We start from the raw sequence: 20,366 nt of genomic DNA on the forward strand, positions 1-20,366 counted from the left end.
AATTGTATTCTAAATTACATAGATAGATAGATAGATAGATAGATAGATAGATAGATAGATAGATAGATAGATAGACAGACAGATAGACAGATAGATAGATAGACAGATAACAATTTAACATGTCCATATACCACTAGGGTTTCGAACACGCCCATCCAGAGTCCGACCTCCGATAAGATCGGTGGCCTGAATCTGGATGGGGGGAGGATAGAGTTGAAAATGGGCAGAATTTTGTAAATAGCTATTAGTAAAAAAGTTAATAGAATTAAATTACATACAAAAATAGTATAGGATTTTTTCTGTTATTTCCAAAACACTTTTACTTTTCTTAAGGCAAATTAAACTGAAATTATTTATTAAAAAAAAACAATGGTCATGGAGGATGGGAAGGACTATAAAACAAACGTGATAATCACCCTGTGTAAATTCAGCTTATATTCTTTTTCCTGTCCAAGTACATGTGAAAAATAAAGTGTTTTTTTGTTGTTTAACGACACCACTAGAGCACATTGATTAATTAATCATCGGCTATTGGATGTCAAACATTTGGTAATTCTAACATGTAGTCATCAGAGGAAACCCACTACATTTTTCCTAATGCAGCAAAGGATCTTTTATATGCACAGACAGGAAAGCACATACTGTGATCTTTGACCAGTTATGGTGCACTGAATGCAACGAATGTCCAAGTACATGTATATACATGTAGGATGCTGCACCATTAACAACATCCAAGATCTGGGTCTGAGGATGTTAAACCACCAATAACCTCAAAGATTTGGTTTTGAGGATGTTAAACCACTAACATCCAAGATCTGGGTCTGAGAATGTTAAACCACTAACATCCAAGATCTGGGTCTGAGGATATTGAACCTCTAATGACATCCGAGATCTGGGTCTGAGGATATTGAATGTTAAACCACTAACATCCAAGATCTGGATCTGAGAATGTTAAACCACTAACATCCAAAATCTGGGTCTGAGGATATTGTACCTCTAATAACATCCGAGATCTGGGTCTGAGGATATTGAATGTTAAACCACTAACATCCAAGATCTGTGTCTGAGAATGTTAAACCAGTAACATCCAAGATCTGGGTCTGAGGATACTGAACCTCTAATGACATCCAAGATCTGGGTCTGACAAAAGAGCCACTTGGGTTATCTGTGTTCAGTAATTTGGCCACTGTCTTCATGGCAGTCTTAATGGTACTGGAGAAGTGCTTTATTAAATTAGGGAGACACTCAAGTGCGGTCTCACGCCACCGTTTCCGTCCTGGGTACACAAAAGATGATATAATCTACTGCAACAGTTCAGACAGGCCGTGCAAAATAAAATGTAAGTTAAGAGATTCTCAGGATCAAACAATGTGGTAAATTGATTTTCAAGAATGTACACTCTATGACTCACTGGACGAACTGAGTAATTTACGCAAGAAAAAAAAGCTGAAATATAAATATATATATATATATATACTGATGGAAAAAATATAAGAAAACACATGGAATTGTAGACCAAATTTAATTTACTACTCGTGTAGTAAAGTGAAGCTGGTTTTGTTTAACGACACCACTAGAGCACATTGATTTATTAATCACAATGCTATATTGGATGTCAATTATTTGGTAATTTCGACATATAGAATTAACCAAGAGTAATTTACACAAGAAAAAGCTGAAATATATACTGATGGGAAAAAATATAAGAAAACATGGAATTGTAGACCAAATTTAATTTACTATTCGTGTAGTAAAGTTTGTTTTGTTTAACAATACCACTAGAGCACATTGATGTATTAATCATCAGCTATTGGATGTCAATCATTTGGTAATTCTGACATATAGTCTTAGAGAGAAAACCCACTATATTTTTTAATTAGTAGCAAGGGACCTTTTATATGCACCATCCCACAGACAGGATAGCATATACCGCAGCCTTTGATATACCAATCGTGATGTACTGGCTAGAACAAGAAATAGCCCAATGGGCCAACCAAGGGGGATCGATCCCAGACCCCTTGCGGATCAAGCAAGCACTTTACCACTGGGCTATGTCCCTCGTTGCCTATGGTTTAATTCCCATAAGCCTGTTATAATGATTCCTGTCTGTGCTGTAATGATGTAATTTCTTCATTTATTTATAACGATTGCTGGGAGATTATACTGTAAATTAGAAAATATTAATAGTGACACCAAAATGTAGCAAAAAGCTGGTAAATTACTGGGTAAGAAGATAACAAATGTAGCCAAACATCTTAATGTGAAGTCATTAGTGCTGAGCCACATGGCTGGTTTATGGACAAAACATCAACAGTTAAATACAATCTCTAATTACGGGCATACAGGTGTTGGGCAATTCATTCTAGGTAACACATACAGGTGTTGGGCAATTCATTCCAGGTAACACATACAGGTGTTGGGCAATTCATTCTAGGTAACACACACAGGTGTTGGGCAATTCATTCTAGGTAACACTGCTCAGCATGTGAGTTCTACATTAGAGAAAATAAGAAAAGGAAAGAAATGGGGGTTTTTAAATGCCATCTCAGCACATTTTAAACTACCAACATTAGGTGTATTTAACAATAGTTATTTTTAAACTAGGTTTTGTGAGAGAACAGAGAGAGAGAGAGAGAGAGAGAGAGAGAGAGAGAGAGAGAGAGAGAGAGAGAGAGAGAGAGAGAGAGAGAGAGAGAGAGAGAGAGAGAGAGAGAGAGAGAGAAGAGAAGAGAGAGGAAGAGAAGAGAGAGGAAGAGAAGAGAGAGGAAGAGAGATAGAGGAAGAGAGATAGAGGAAGAGAGAGAGAGATAGAGAGGGGAAAGAGGGAGAGAGAAAGAGAGAGGAAGAGAAAGAGAGAGGAAGAGAGTGGCTGTGATCAGAACCCAGTACCTACCGGGCCAGCCTGTAGACCGATGGCCTAACCAAGATGCTACCGAGGCCGGTCACAGATGTACAGTGTAATTCCCATCTCCTCTATACTCGACAGATAAGTGTAAACTGGCAGGTTTCACTTCAAGTACTTCTACATGTATTTATATATTTATAAAAGTAGAACAATACTTCTTGATAATCAGTGGTATTGGAAATTTGTATTTCCCCATTGTTACTGAAGCATGTCATCATAGGTGGAAATGACATACATTATAAATTGAGACTTGTCTAAAGATTGCAAAGGATAATTTTCTTTTCACTTGTCGAAGTTAGATAATCGATCAGAGTAGTTTTCTCAAGTGTAATTTTTTTTCAATAGATGTTTTTTGTGTTTCACCAATGCCAATAATGGTGGCACATAACATTGATTATCGATGAAGTGGATGGACAGTCTTGATGCTGATAACAAAACTGGTGCATTTGAAGTGTCTGCTGACAAAAAAAACAAACATTGTCAAGCTAAAGACGTGTATAAATAAAGGAAAGGAAAGGAATATTTTTAGCATCATCTCAGCACATAAAATTACAGGGCTCGAAATAGGAACCAATGAATGTCCTGCTGTTATTTTTGTTTTTTAATTAGCAGGCCAAAAGAAATATGGCCTGCTAAGAAAACATATGGCCTGCTGGAAATAAGACCGCACATGCTGAGTAAGTGGAGGGTTTGAGACAGTGTGTGGAAAATTATAACCTCTGATATGTACAATGTATTTTGGAGCATTGTAAAATAAAAATATAAGAGAAACCGCAAGCTCAGCCTCAGCTAAATAGAAGATGAGATGATCGTATGTACATCTGTCTCTTGAAAAATGACCTGCGATTTTTTGGTAATTTTTGCTGGTGAATTTTTATTTCACCTGCTATATGTAAACAAATTGGGACTGCTTTTCTCAGGCTGCTATTTTGTGCCTTGAATTATGGCTATTTCGTATTTAACAACTGATTATTTCGACACTATGCCAAGAGAACGAGCAGGGTTTCTGCCAGAGGATAAAATGAGTATGGCGCCATGCTCAATTTGTTTTTGGAGATTTTTTTTTTTTTTAAGTTAACCTTTTGATAAAATCAATTGCTCTTATCATTATTGTATGATTATCTTAACTCTAGCCTTAAACGTAACCCATTTATTTTTCTGGTGGAGGCTCCCATACCCTCTGTCGATTGTGGTTGCATTCAATTCCATGGCGCCATACCCAAAAATGTCTTTCTGGCAGAAACACTGAAGAGTGAAAGGAAACCTGATGCCGCCATATACAGACTACTCTTACCAATAGTGCTCGCCTCAGGTAGTAGGATCAAACCACGTCAGTGGACCCATTCTCTGATTATGGTTTTTTTTCCAATTCCAACCAGTGTCCCACAACTGGTATATCAAAGGCTGTGGTATATGCTGTTATGTCTGTGAGAAAGTGCATATAAAAAATCCTTTGCTGCTAAAAGAAAAATGCAGCAGATTTCCTCTTAATACTACAAGTCAAAATTATCCAATGTTTGACATCCAATTGCCGATGATTAATAAATTAATGTGCTTTAGTGGTGGTGTTAAAAAACCTGAACTTTTAAACTCTTTTTATTTTTTTAGGCAAACAGTCTACATCTGGCATCAGATTACAGTTATCTTCCCATCTGGTTGTCCAAAATACAGAAATTTGTCGTGCAAGTAGTCTGCTGTTTGATTGTGATTATTTCATGGCAGACAGTTATGAAGTGGCAACAGGAGAGAGCATGTAGTTTGTAAACATGTGTAACTTGTTGACATTGAAGACTTGTTTGTGGTAATTCCGGCCCATGGAAAAGTAGTGCTTTTTGTGTAAAATGGGTGTACTCCGGCCAGGTTTAGAGGGTGTGTTTGTTTAAACCAATATCCTGGGCGAAAGAGCTGGACAACAGGGGTTGTCCTTTTCAGGGTATGTGCCCCCCCCCCCCCCCCCCACCCCACAGGCAGGCAAATTAACCAAAATGTTATAGCCACTAAGGCTATATAGAAACATATAGCGAAATTAATTGTGGTCTGTGGCCACCTGAGTTACATCCTGCTTCATTCATATTTTAAGACAACTTGAATATGAGCTACCACGCACTGGGTTTCTGGGCTACCACGCACTGGGTTTCTGGGCTACCACGCACTGGGTTTCCAGGGCTACCACGCACTGGGCTTCCGGGCTACCACGCACTGGGTTTCCGGGCTACCACGCACTGGGTTTCTGGGCTACCACGCACTGGGTTTCTGGGCTACCACACACTGGGCTTCCGGGCTACCACACACTGGGTTTCTGGGCTACCACACACTGGGTTTATGCCAGACGGCACAAAGGGTAAAATTACGTACCCTAAAATCTCGGAAATTAATACTTTGTTTGTTTCATTTAACAACACCACTAGAGCACATTGATTAATCAATCATCGACTACTGGATGTCAGTCACTTAGTAATTCTGACATATAGTCTTGGAGAGAAAAAAGGTTTGTTTTATTTAACGACACCACTAGAGCACATTGATTAATCAATCATCGACTACTGGATGTCAGTCACTTAGTAATTCTGACATATAGTCTTGGAGAGAAAAAAGGTTTGTTTTATTTAACGACACCACTAGAGCACATTGATTAATCAATCATCGACTACTGGATGTCAGTCACTTAGTAATTCTGACATATAGTCTTGGAGAGAAAAAAGGTTTGTTTTATTTAATGACACCACTAGAGCACATTGATTAATTAATCATAGGCTACTGGATGTCAAAGTCAACAGAGGAAACTCGCTACATTTTTCCTAATGCAGCAAGGGATCTTTTATATGCACTTTCCCACAGACAGGAAAGCACATACCACGGTCTTTGATATACCAATCGTGGTGCACTGGCTGTAACGAGAAATAGCCCAATGGGCCCACCAATGGGTATCGATCCCAGACCGACCTCGCATCAAGCGAGCGCTTTACCACTGGGCTACGTCCTGTCCCTCTTAGAGAGAAAACCTGTTATATTTTTCCATTAGTAGCAAGGGATCTTTTATATGCACCATCCCACAGACAGGATAGCACATACCACGGCCTTTGATATACCAGTTGTGGTACACTAGCTGGAATGAGAAATAGCCCAATGGTTTTAGAAAGATTATAGTAAACTACTGTTTAAACTTAATCAAAGTACAGAATGAATGAATAAATGAATGTTTAACGACACCCCAACACGAGTGAAACTCCTGTAAACCGGACACCCTTGATACCAATAAAAAATATCTGGTATTAAGGGGCATCCAGTTTAGAGAGGTTAAGTTCTGTCCTAGTTTTTAAAAAGGGACTCTTCAAACCGTCCGGTTTTAAGGGAATTCCAGTTTACAGAGGGTCTGGTCTTGAGAGGTTTCACTGTACATGAAATACAGAAGTTTGTTTTGTTTAACGACACCACTAGAGCACACTGATTAATTAATCATCGACTATTGGATGTTAAACATTTGGTACTTCTGACTCATAGTCAACAGAAGACACCCGCTACATTTTCCTAATGCAGAAAGGGATCTTTTATATGCACTTTCTCAAAGACAGGAAAGCACATACCACGGCCTTTGTCCAGCTGTGGTGCACTGGTTGGAATACAGTGTCCAATTTCAGACAACTTCAACCCCACAATCACCTAGGGTCTGCTTTGTTTTTGTTACATACCCTCAAATTATTGTCTGGCAGAAAGCCTGTCTGTGCTAATTTCGATGCCTGCACATGTCACTCAAGAGTGTATAAATTAGGTGGCCAATATAGTTTCTCTTTAAACTAATTCCCACTACTACAATTCTGGCACTACTAGCAGTAAGTTATTAACCAGCTAGAAGTGGAAATAATTTACAGTTATATCCATACGGAACGAGACGAGAGCTGGTCAGTCCAACACCAGGATTAAGAAATAAAACAAATGTAGCATAAAGGAATTACTGTCACCGTGCTTTAATTAATTATAGTTTCTTGGAAAATTGTACATTATCATCATTTGTAAACATTCGGATTATAATACCTGTACTTATCACCTAAGGGTTGTTTCAGAATTTTCTAGTGGGGGGGGGGGGGGGGGGGGGGGGGGGGGGAGGGGAGGCTAAAGGTATAGTATAATTATAAATATGGTTAGAGTGTCGGCTGCATATTTAAAATATAAAAAAATTATGCCTGTTAAAACTGGTTTAAATATAATAATAGAAAGAAATATCCTTTAAAAGGGAACTCTTGGTATTACAGATCGAATTTAATTTATTAGGAGTGTAATTGTGTCTATTTATTACCCCAGCAGGCACTTTTAAGTTTTAACTGGGGAAATAAAAATCATAATTTTTCACTGAAAAATCATGCATTGTCAGTTTTACTGAATGATTACGAGTTTACAAACCAATGACTTTATCAGTAGTAAATATGGCGTCATCACAATTTGACAAATATACACACAGTTTAAAGAGTTTGTATTTATGCTTCTCCGTTTTTTTTAGTGTTAAAATTGAAATAAAATGTTATTTTAATACAATTCATTACAGAATTTTAAAAATAGAATAAACAGAACTTTTATTTTTTTAAATAATCCGTGAACGTGAATATACAAACTTAGAACAGTACGTTATGTATGGATATTAAAAGTAAAGGCTTTTAGAGAGAGAAAAAATAGCAGAACTAATAAACAGAATAACGAATACAGTTATTATCAAATTTATGTCCCTCGTGAAACAATTTTCATCTTTCACTTGCTAAACCTCGTGATGTGAAAATTATTTCACTTGGGACATAAACTGGATAATCAATGGTAACCAGTTTAGTATCCTTTATATAATATAACAAGATATAAAGTGAGAGTGAATATCAATAACAGTATTAATACGTTGATACTACAAGTCTTTCTTACAAACACGTTTTGCTCTTTACTTTTTATGAGACCCCTTATATTTGTATTTCTCTCCATGAGAATGAACATTCTCTGGAGATTTTTGGACATTTTTTTTCTAATTTTCTTTTTGTAAGTGAGCAATAATAGAGGTCTTAAATACATGGACATGTATGTCTGGTTTAAGCTGTCATTTATCAAGGAAGATTAGTACACTATTATTTGCGTAACCTTCTTTAAATAAAGATTTATTATTGAATTACTAACGACTGCCGTTAGTAGGGGTGCATAGTAGGTGGTTACACATGCCTCTTAACAATGGCAGAAGTAACTACTGAACACTCCCCAAAGTGGTCAGACTAAGCCCACAGCTAAAAGCCGATGGGGAATGGCAGGTGTGTGGCATAGATAGCCACAAGAGACAAGCACCTGTTGCGCTTGGAGAGACAAGGACTGGGATGTGCAGATGGACAGCGAAAGAAGTTGAAAGATAGGAGAGAAAGGAAAGGGGGCAGTGGGATATAAAAAAATTTTAAATCACCAAAGCAGGGCTCAAACTTAACGATGACACAGACGGCCGTTGATATAATTTGCTGTAGGTCAGGAGCGTCACAGACAGTACAAAAGTGCCGCCAGTTAAGCTCTTCAATAATGTCAAAAAGTATACACCTGGTGTATATTATCTGCCAATATATAACATTGGCACATTTGAAATATGTCTACATACAACAAAATAACCTTTCAGTCATGTTTATTTGCTGCAAAAGTCCCTTTTTAAAAAGTTGCCATTGGCAGGGTCAGAATTGCCATCGGTGAGTCATTTCACCAATGTTAATTTTTTTTTTTTAATGCTGTGGGAAACAAATTCTCAAGTTCAAGCCCTGCAAAGTAGAATTTGACAAAAAACATTATTATTAAATTACCAACAGCTAAGCAAATTGTCTAAAAAGAGAGAAATCTGTTTCTCCTAACACAATGTTACGAGGTGTTTTTGACATTCCTTTCCTTTCTTCCTCCGAAGGGAAAGTGATGCTACGACTTGTGGCATTTCAGATATGCTCTTTGACAAGAAATACAAGATATACAGACCCACAACTGTTAACCATCAATACAGCCCTGCTGTTAAATAAACAACAAGGAACGAAATGTTTTATTTAACAACACACTCAAGACATTTTGATGTATAGATACATGGCACTGGTTAAGGACCACACAGAAAATGAACCAGGAAACACACAGTCGTCACTCCATAAGCTACTCTTTTCAATTAGCAGCAAAATATCTTTTATAATATATCATCCCAATGACAGGATAGAACATACACCACAGCCTTTATTACACTTCTGCCCCGTCAGTGGGGTCACTGGGCTATTTCTCGTCCCAGCTAGTGCACCACGACTGGAATATCAAAGGCTGTGGTGTATGCTATCCTGTCTGTGGGATGGTACATATAAAAGATCCCTTGCTACTAATTAAAAAATGTAGTGTCCTATCTAATGTAGTGGGTTTCCTTGGAGACTATGTTATAATTACCAAATGTTTGACATCCAATATCTGATTATTAATAAATCTATGTGCTCTAGTGGTGTCGTTAAACAAAACAAACTTTGTTAAACTTTGGAGCACTGGCTGGAAGGAAGGAAATGTTTTATTTAATGATGCACAAAACACATTTTATTTACGGTTATATGGCGTCAGACATACGGTTAAGGACCACACAAATATTGAGAGAGGAAACCTGTTGTCGCCACTTCATGGACTACTCTTTTCGATTAGCAGCAAGGGATCTTTTATATGTACCATCCCACAGACAGGATAGTACATACCACAGCCTTTATTACACCAGTTGTGGATCGCTGGCTGGAATGAGAAATAGCCCAATGGGTCCACCGACGGGGATCGATCCTAGATCGATCATGCATCAGGTGAGGTCAATCAAACAAAAGTAAAACACTGGTTTTTAATTTGTTTTGGTTTCTTTTAATCTCAGCTAAAGGTTTAAAAAAAAAATTGTTTGTTTAACAACACCTTGGCAAACTTAAACTACAGTTATTTGGTGTATATCATGATTGTTTTCCGGAGTTTTCGCCATCCCAACTGGTGTATCAAAGCAGGGCTTCTAGATTACGGTAGCCCCACTCCCATGGCTAGTGATATTCAATGTTGGGCTAGTAAATAACTACTATTGCCATGCCAGACAGGGCTTCTAGATTACGGTAGCCCCACTCCCATGGCTAGTGATATTCAATGTTGGGCTAGTAAATAACTACTATTGCCATGCCAGACAGGGTTTCTAGATTATGGTAGCTCCACTCCCATGGCTAGTGATATTCAATGTTGGGCTAGTAAATAACTACTATTGCCATGCCCGATGGCTAGTGAAGAAAAAATTTATCAAATGTTGCAGCTAAGTAAATATGAACATCCTTCCTCTATCCCCAATGTTAGTGTTTTTAAGCTCTGTCCCCCCCCCTCTTTAGGTGATATATCCGATTCTTACTATTATTTAGTAAAATTGTATTAACTTAAAGTAAGGTAGGGCTAGTAAATTTTTAATCGTGGCTAGTAAATTTTTAAAATCACTGATCCCATGGCTAGTAGATTGAAAATATTTTCTAGAAGCCCTGTCAAAGGCTATGGTACATGTATGTGTTATTCTCTATGTGGGAAAATGCATTTTAAAGATAACTTGCAACTAATGGAAAAATATATACCGGAAGCAAGGTTTTTTTAAGACTGTATGTCAGAATTACCAAATGTTTGACATCCACAGCTGATAATTAATAAATCAATGTGCTCCAGTGGTGTTGTTAAACAAACCAAGCATCTGTAGGTACACATGTACTATATTCACCAGTCCTGTAACCAGAAACAAATTGGAAAGAGAGAGACAGAGGGTGAGAGGGGGAGGGGAGAGAGACAGAGGGGGGAGAAAGAGAGAGAGAGAGAGAGAGAGAGAGAGAGAGAGAGAGGAAGAGGGGGAGAGAGAGAGGAAGAGGGGGAGAGGGAGCGGGAAAGAGGGAGGGAGGGAGGGAGAGGTAGAGGGAGAGAGAGAGAGAGAGAGAGAGAGAGAGAGAGAGAGAGAGAGAGAGAGAGAGAGAGAGAGAGAGAGAGAGACAGACAACAAAGACATACAATCATAATAATAATCCTGTAAACACATGCTGGTCTCAGTCAAAAGTTCAAACACAAATATTTAATGAATGAAAAGTTTGTTTTGTTTAACACCACTAGAGCAGAGTGATTTATTAATCATCAGCTGTTGGGTATCAAACATTTGGTAATTTTGACATATAGTCCTAGAGAGAGAAACCCTCTACATTTTTCCATTAGTAGCAAGGGATCTTTTATATGCACCTTCCCACAGACAGGATAGCACATACCACGGCCTTTGATATGCCAATCATGGTGCACTGGCTGGAACGAGAAATAGCTCAATGGGCCCACCAACAAGGATCGATCCCTAACCAACCGCGTATCAAGTGAGTGCTTTACTGCTGGGCTACGTCCTGCAACACTGAATGGATGGATGGATGGATGGATGGACAGAGGGACAGACAAATGAATAACATCCCAGCACAACAATAGACATCGGCTATTGGCTGTTAAACAAAGGTAAGTACGGTACATGAATATTATTATTTATATTAAAAATAAAAATCATAGAATCATGGATGGATGGATGGATGGATGAATGAATGAATGAATGAATGAATGAATGAATGAATGAATGAATGAATGAATGAATGAATGAATGAATGAATGAATGAATGTATGTATGAATGAATAAATGATTGAACTAATGTATGATTTTTTTTCACAACACCCAAGCACCAAAAATATATATCAACTATTTAGTATCACACCAAAGTTAAGTACATGACACATTAACAAAAAAGACAACCAAAAAAACCCCACTTAACCACAAAACGTCTCCTTTCTCTCTCTCTCTCTTTTTTCAAAAACTCTTTTCCTATTTTACCTGTAATTAAATTCCACCACAAAGCCTCTTACATCCAACCTGCCACAAGCCAAGCACAAAGAACAGATCCGATTCTTTTGAGCCCAGCCTGATACCACACATCTACAAGACAACACACCCAACACTATCTGAACCTGAAGCGAAGACCGCTAATCAGACGGAACTCTCTCTCTCTCTCTCTCCTAGATAAAACGACAGCCAGTAGCAGGCTGACAGAACAGAACATAAGAGCAGGCCGGCATGCGTCTATGGCAGTGGTGCAGGCAGGACAACGATCCATAGATTATTGGAAGATGTACACAGACCAAATCCCACAGGTACCACCTTATTGGCCAAGAAGAAAAGAAGTCGAAAGGGAAAAACTGAACACATGGCCTCAGTGATGTAGTGGTTATAAGCCATTGGTATTGAGAATGGTAGGTACTGGGTTCACCGCCCGGTACCGGCTCCCACACAGAGCAGGTTTTTTTTGACTCAGTCAGGGTTTCTGCCAGAGGGTACGAAGGGTAATATTACATACTATAAAATCTTGGAAATTAATGGACATGTTTTTTTTATAATTTTTAGAAACTACTGTTTAAAATTTGTCGAAGTACATAAAATGCGGTGTCCATATTTCAAAAGATATTAACCTGGGGCCTAATTCACAAAGGTCTCTTAGGCTCTGTTAGACAACAAAGCATTCTCTTTGCAAGTCTTTTAATATTGCACTGCAAGATCGCAAAGTTGTGAGAGTTTAGTGAATTAGTCCCCTGGTAGACATAGCCCAGTGGTACAGCACTTGCTCGATGCACGGTCAGTGTAGGATCGATCCCCGTCAGTGGGCCCATTGCGCTATTTCTCGTTCCAGCCAGTGCACCACGACTGGTATATCAAAGGATGTGGTATGTACTACCCTGTCTGTGGGATGGTGCATATAAAAGATCCCTTGCTGCTAATCGAAAAGAGCAGCCAATGAAGTGTCGACAGCAGGTTTCCTCTCTCAATATCTGTGTGGTCCTTAACCATATGTCTGATGCCATATAACTGTAAATAAAAATGTGTTGAGTGTGTCATTAAATAAAACATTTTTTTTTTTTCAGTTCCCACCCAAAGAAAACTTTGGCACTGTGGTGTAGTTGTTAAGTCATTGGATTCAAGACTGATGGGTACTCGGGTCACATCCTGGTATAGTTAAAAGTTTGTTTTGTTTAACGACACCACTAGAGCTCATTGATTAATTAATCACAGGCTATTGGATAAATTTAGACATATAGTGACCACTATACCCACTACATTTTTCAGCAACAGCAATGGACCTTTTGTATGCACTTTCCCACAGACAGGACAGCACATACCTTTGAAATATCAGTCACTGGGCAATGGTTGAGATGGGGGGGGGGTGATCAATGAGATAATAGGTCCACTGAAGAGCTTTGATCCTACGACCAAAGCGAAATTGAACACACCAGTCTTGATGGTATAGAAGATAAGCAATTGAACTTAAAGAGGTGTTAGATGTAGAGTTCAAATCCCGGTACCCGTACTGGATAAGAAAAGAGAAAAACTGTATACACACCAGCGGTCAAGTATATATATATATAGCTTTGGTTAATTAAAGTTATAAAATTTGTTTTGTTTAACACCACCACTAGAGCACATTGATTAATGAATCTTTTATATGCACTTTAGCACAGATCTAGGAAAGCACATACCACAACTGTTGACCAGGTATGGTGCACTGGTTGGATTGAGAAAAAAACCCACCATTCAGTTAATGAGGCCTGGCTGTATATATGGTAGACATATCTTTGGGGAAAAGCCAAAATTAAATTTTCTCTTGCATAGCACCGGTTACATCTAATTAAAATATAATGTTTCACGAGCCAAATTGCTGATGAAATAATCATGCATACATACCTGCCTCGGTGGCATCGTGGTTAAGCCATCGGACTACAGGCTGGTAAGTACAGGGTTTGCAGCCTGGTACTGGATCCCACCCAGAGCGAGTTTTAACGACTCAATGGGTAGGTGTAAGACCACTACACCCTTTTCTTTCTCACTAACCACTAACAACTAACCCACTGTCCTGGACAGACAACCCAGCTAGCTGAGGTGTATGCCCAGGACAGCGTGCTTGAACCTTATTTGGATATAAGCACGAAAATAAGTTGAAATAAATAAAACATGCATACATTTCTAGAAAAATAACTTAAAATTAATATTTTTTTGTTTTAATTTGTTGTTCTAGAAGGTGGATTTCTAGTTAACCTGTTAAATGTAAAAAGATGGACTGCTTTACACAAGCCACTATCTTGAGAAAGAAAGAAATGTTTTATTTAACGACACACTCAACTCATTTTATTTACGGTTATGGTTAAGGACCACACAGATTTTGAGAGGAAACCCGCTGTTGCCACTACATGGGCTACTCTTTCTGATTAGCAGCAAGGGATCTTTTATTTGCGCTTCCCATAGGCAGGATAGCACAAACCATGGCCTTTGTTGAACTAGTTATGGATCACTGGTCGGTGCAAGTGGTTTACACCTACCCATTGAGCCTTGCGGAACACTCACTCCGAACCCAGTACCTACCAGCCAGTCCACTATCTTGAGAGGTTATTATCATTAAATTTTATAACTGCTGCAATTTCCTCTCTATGAATACTTTTGTTTGAATGCTTGTTTGTATAACTTTTCTAGGCTACTAGTCCTCCTTCCTCCCCCCTCCCCCCAGGCCAATGGAAATATGTCTACCCCTGAAGATGCATGTCAAAGGAAAAGTAATCATTACTTGGCTATAGTGCTCCTTATGGACAAGTGGTTGTTATTCCAAGTGTGCCTTCCAGCCACTGCGACCAACCACAGATAAATACTTGTGTATCACTGGCTATTGGATGTCAAACATATGTAATTTTGACAGAGTCTTAGAAAGGAAACACACTACATTTTTCCATTAGTAGCAAGGGATCTTTTATATGCACCATCCCAGATACAGGATATCACACACCACAGCCTTTAATATACCAGTCAAGGTGCACTGGCTGGACCAATATTCTGTATTGTAAGATGTGTCATATGAGTGTCAACTAATTGACCTGTCAACACACAATAGTTCTGTGGTGATTATTGTGTCTTATATAAAGATAATTCTATGACATAACAGTAATTGTCTCCGACTGGTTTGACTGGATTTATAATACTTGTTATGCTATAGAGACAACAGTAACTGTCAGATCAGCTCGTTTGATTGGTTTCACGGTATAATCCTTCAAAACTGTGAGGTATGGTGGTACGTCTAGTGTGTAATGAAAATGACAAGAATGTCAGAATAATCAGAAACTCTGTATTATGGGAGGGGGGGGGGGGGAGGGGAGGAATATGTGACCATCAGAATAATCAGAAAATCTGTATTACAAGGGAAAGGCAGGGAAGTTGGAATAGTACAATCTCAAGCAGAGCGACAGTGACAGACAGACAGACAGACAGAGAGCGAGAGAGCGAGAGAGAGAGAGAGAGAGAGAGAGAGAGAGAGAGAGAGAGAGAGAGAGACAGAGTGAGAGTGAGAGTGAAAGTGTGAGAGAGAGAGAGAGAGAGAGAGAGACAGAGACAGAGACAGAGACAGAGACAGAGACAGAGAGAGAGACAGACAGACAGACAGACAGACAGAAAGTGAGAGTGAGAGAGAGAGAGAGAGAGAGAGAGAGAGAGAGAGATAAAGAGAGACACACACAGAGAGAGAGAGAGAGAGAGAGAGAGAGAGAGAGAGAGAGAGAGAGAGAGAGAGAGAGAGAGAGAGTGAGAGTGAGTGTGAGAGAGAGAGAGAGAGATAAAGAGACACAGAGAGAGAGAGAGAGAGACACACACACACACAGAGAGAGTGAGAAAGAGAGAGAGATAGACAGAGAGAGATAGACAGAGTGAGAGAGAGAGAGTGATGGGTGAATAATCGGATTTGATTAACAAAGAAAAACAAATTGATACTATAATGAAGTAAGTTGCTGACACAAATCACAATTCTCCGATAACATATTGTAGATATAATAATAGTGCATGTTATTGTCTAAAATCAATTTCAGTTTGAAATATTCAACTATCAAATGATGATCTACATTAATTCCGATACTCCACAAAACCTTAAATAAATCAGTTTATTCTTGTTATCACTGTCATTGAAAGAAAAGCAAAAAAATAATAAATAAAGCAAAAAATACATGTAATAATAATACAATAAAAATTTTTAAAATAATAAAAACTGCATGCTATTTTATTGTTAATTCTTCTTAAATAAACCAACTATCCAATAATGATAAAATTTATATTAACTCCATTCCTTCACAAAACATCACAACTTTAAACAATTTCTTTCTTGTAATCGGTATAAAAGTATAACTTTCCATGAGTGAAAAACAAACAAAACCACACACACTCACACTCACACACACACACACACACACACACACACTCACACTCACACTCACACTCACACTCACACTCACACTCACACTCACACTCACACACACAAGATTACATTAGAGCATGTTATTTTTTTGGGATTAATTTGGCTTGAGTTACTCAACTATCAAATTGTTATCTATATACACTCCGATGCTCACAAAACCTGAAATAAATCACCAACAATTTATTCTTTCTGGCAAACACTAAAAGAAGAAAAAGTGGGGGGAAAAAATCAAGTTAAAAAAAAAAAAAAAGCTTACAAAAACAGTGCATGTTATTTTTGATTAATTCGGCTCGAGTTACCCAGCTATCAAGTCGTGATCTATTAACCCCTGTGGTGAACACTGATTATCGGTCAGCCAATAAATGATACAGCAGGCCTGATATGTTAGACGGGAACATCAAACATAGTCTCCTAGATATTATCAGTATGCAAACCACAGAGAAGGGGACATTTGTTACAGATCACAGCTAACTACACTGATGTTCGGTGATAAGAAAATCTAATGATCAATTGGTTTTCAGTTGCATTAGCATGCAGTCGCTGAATCACGCAACTGGCTTTCACTTGAAACTCAAAGACACAATGACACTGTTGAGTTTTTCCCCCTCGATCAGCCAGTGTTCCACCACTGGTAGATCAGGTAGTACTAAACCAAATAATTTCCGGCTGGGTCAAAGTTCAAAGTGAACCCAACTTTTGATAGAGCAGTAAACACCACAAGTCCTGTGATTGGTGATAAATGTGAGTGTGTTGGTTGTAAAAAATATGCAATTTTATTTCATCTAGTACCACTGTGTCAAGTAGCTTTGTGTATGGGGTACCTGTAAACAAAAAGTACTCAAATTTTGTGCGAAACTAGGGTAGTCATAGACACTACCCGTTATCTCTGAAACGAGCAGCTTGACCCCCAATTTTTTCTGATTCACTTTAAGGGTGAGGGGTGGTAGTATTTATATACCCGTGGTGCTTTATGTTGATTGATACGCTGCAGGTAGGAGTTTTAGCCACATGTTAGTATTGTCGTCTATGGGATTTAATTTGGTGGTATACACCCATCAAAGGCTGTGGTATGTGTTGTCTTGTCTGTCTTAAATTGCATATAAAAGATTCCTTGCTGCTAATGGTTAGTTTGTCTTGTTTAACGACACCACTAGAGCATATTGATTTTTTACTTAAGGATTGTCTGTAACTTCTGGGGTATGAACACACAAAAAATCATCCACAAACTGTGTGAATCGACAAAGCCGTTCTCACATAAGTTGGCAGATGATTTGGGTTTTTTCATACCCAGATGAACGTCAAAGAAATAACAGACAATACTTATAATTAAATTTGAATCATACTTGCTAATAATAACACTAAAAACTTCATTCTTTATTTTGAATTACTTCTGGTCCATAAACAGTAATGCTTCAATAAGACAACTTGCCTATATAAAATGACGTCATCAGATATGACGTTCCCTGACGACGTAATTTTTACGTTCATCGAGAAATGAACAAACTCCCGTTACTAAGTCTGGATCAATGGGATGACGTTATATTGTAATGAATGTTACGGAAATTTAATTATTCGAGTGTAAACACAAACTGGCTTGGAAGTTAAAAAAAAGAAAGAAAGAAATGTTTTATTTAACGACACACTCAACACATTTCATTTACGGTTATATGGTGTCAGACATATGGTTACGGACCACACAGATTTTGAGAGGAAACCCACTGTCGCCACTACATGGGCTACTCTTCCTATGAAGCAGCAAGGGATCTTTTATTTGCACTTCCCACAGGCAGGACAGCACAAACCATGGCCTTTGTTGAACCAGTTATGGATCACTGGTCGGTGCAAGTGGTTTACACCTACCCATTGAGCCTTGCGGTGCACTCACTCAGGGTTTGGAGTCGGTATTTGGATTAAAAATCCCATGCCTCGACTGGGATCCGAACCCAGTACCTACGAGCCTGTAGACCAATGGCCTACCACGAAATTACAATGTCATCTAATCATATTATAACATAGTCTACCAAGGGGCGGGACATAGCCCAGTGGTAGAGCGTTCGCTTGATGCGCGGTCGGTTTAGGATCGATCCCCGTCGGTGGACTCATTGGGATATTTCTCATTCCAGCCAGTGCTCCACAAATGGTGTAACAATGGCCGTGGTATATACTATCCTGTCTGTGGGATAGTGCATATAAAAGATCCATTGCTGCTAATCGAAAAGAGTAGCCCATGAAGTATGACAGCGGGTTTCCTCTCTCTGTATCTGTGTGATCCATATGTCTGACACCATATAACCGTAAATAAAATGTGCTGAGTGCATCGTTAAATAAAACATTTCCTTCTTCCCATCACCAAATTATAATATTATTTACTTATGCCTTCAACAAAAACTGTTGGGACTTTTTCAGGGAACGGGAGAGGGAGGGAGGGAGGGAGGGAGGGAGAGAGGGAGAGAGGGAGAGAGGGAGGAAGGGGGAGAGGGGGAGAGAGAGAGAGAGAGAGAGAGAGAGAGAGAGAGAGAGAGAGAGAGAGAGAGAGAGAGAGAGAGAGAGAGAGAGAGAGAGAGAGAGAGAGAGAGAGAGAGACAGAGAGAGAGGGGATTCGTCACAAGTATTTTTTAATATGAAAAATATCAACCTAGTCTGTTAACTAGACGAGGTTGATATTTTACATATTAAAAAACATGAGTAGCGAATTCTATTTATCCTATAACACTTCTAAAATAACATTTTAACTCAAAAAAAATTACTAAATCACAGTACTAAAGTCGCCGCCATCGATAATATGACATCATCACGATTAGCACAGATTAATTCGACGTCACACATTTTAAACAAATCTTTGAAAACATTACACTCAGGTACACGGGTCTTGTTGGCTTGTAAGTAAATGACTCATCCACAGCAACACATTACCTAGAGACCTTGCAAATTTGCATACCATTATTAACCGGGTTAATAAAGTAAATTATCACATGGGTTTATGATATGAATATCATGGGTAAGTTATAGGACATATATATATTATATATTGTACATGTACATGTGCATGTGTATATGTGCATGTGCATGTGTATATGTGCATGTGCATGTGCATGTGCATGTGCATGTGCATGTGCATGTGCATGTGCATGTGCATGTGCATGTGCATGTGTATATGTATATGTAACCGGGGCTGAAGTAATGACAACACTTCTTGTGGTTCCAAGGTTTTATTGTATGAGAAAAACCTATGAAATATAACACAAACATTCCTTACTATCACACATACTAACTTTCACACTTCCGCGCACATGTATAATATAAAAACTCGACTAAGATAAAATTATTATATCACTATGTCCGAATATCAATATAAAATACTATTACAAATAAATATATCTTACCAGACATCCACAATGTCTATTTGATTAGACACTTGAAATGCAGAAGTGTATAAAATATTAAATATCTAACTACTTCTTATTCTCTGCAGAATAATTGGTTAAATAGTTGACTGTCTGCTTCTGATGAAAGCTGATTGTAATGTGACAATTAGGAAAAATCTAGATATAAAATGGCGTAGTCCAAAAGCATGCAGTGCATGTCTCAGTGTCGAGTCATCAGTCTTGCGTGAACTGTCATCGTCGCACGTGAATGAACAACTACTAACAAACCCAACACAATAAACAATGACTACTTGCTAACACAAAAGATGAAATAGACAACACCTTTCTTTAACTATTTTATATTTAAAGATTGACTCCTACAAATTAGCTTTTAAAAATACTTAATATATTATAATTAATATTTAATTGAAATCTTTGATAATTAATAATTTAACACCTGGTTACATGTGTATATATTGTATATATATATATATATATATATATATATATATATATATATATATATATATATATATATATATATATATATATATAGATATAGATATAGATATAGATATATATTAATTATATGCAGGCAAGCAGATCTAACATTTTTTTCTATCAACATTCCACCCACCCACCCTCCACCCTCCACCCTGTGTTGACCGATTACTCCCTTAATCTTGGACACATGCTCTACTGTAGAACTTTGTACACATACATTTTTCCGGAGCCAGATAAAAACATGTGCTCAACATTTGAACATCTGGAGAAATTTCCTTGGGGGATCTA

General features: G+C 38.1%; 1 protein-coding gene across 3 annotated transcripts in view; it reads right to left on the reverse strand.

The window, feature by feature from the left end:
• Positions 1-20,366, reverse strand: part of LOC121385166 (double-stranded RNA-specific editase 1-like) — a 148,318-nt gene that overhangs the window by 73,591 nt on the left and 54,361 nt on the right. Inside the window, exon 1 of one of the 3 annotated variants that reach the window (XM_041515714.1) lies at positions 19,593-19,720. The exons of the other annotated variants lie outside the window; for them this stretch is intronic. Within the exon in view, the coding sequence (XP_041371648.1) occupies positions 19,593-19,599 (7 nt within the window). The 5' untranslated portion in view covers positions 19,600-19,720. Of the gene's footprint in view, positions 1-19,592; positions 19,721-20,366 lie in introns of those variants that run through there. 3 annotated transcript variants of the gene reach the window in all.

This window comes from Gigantopelta aegis, chromosome 11, assembly GCF_016097555.1.
Source record: "Gigantopelta aegis isolate Gae_Host chromosome 11, Gae_host_genome, whole genome shotgun sequence".
Classification (NCBI taxonomy): domain Eukaryota; kingdom Metazoa; phylum Mollusca; class Gastropoda; order Neomphalida; family Peltospiridae; genus Gigantopelta; species Gigantopelta aegis.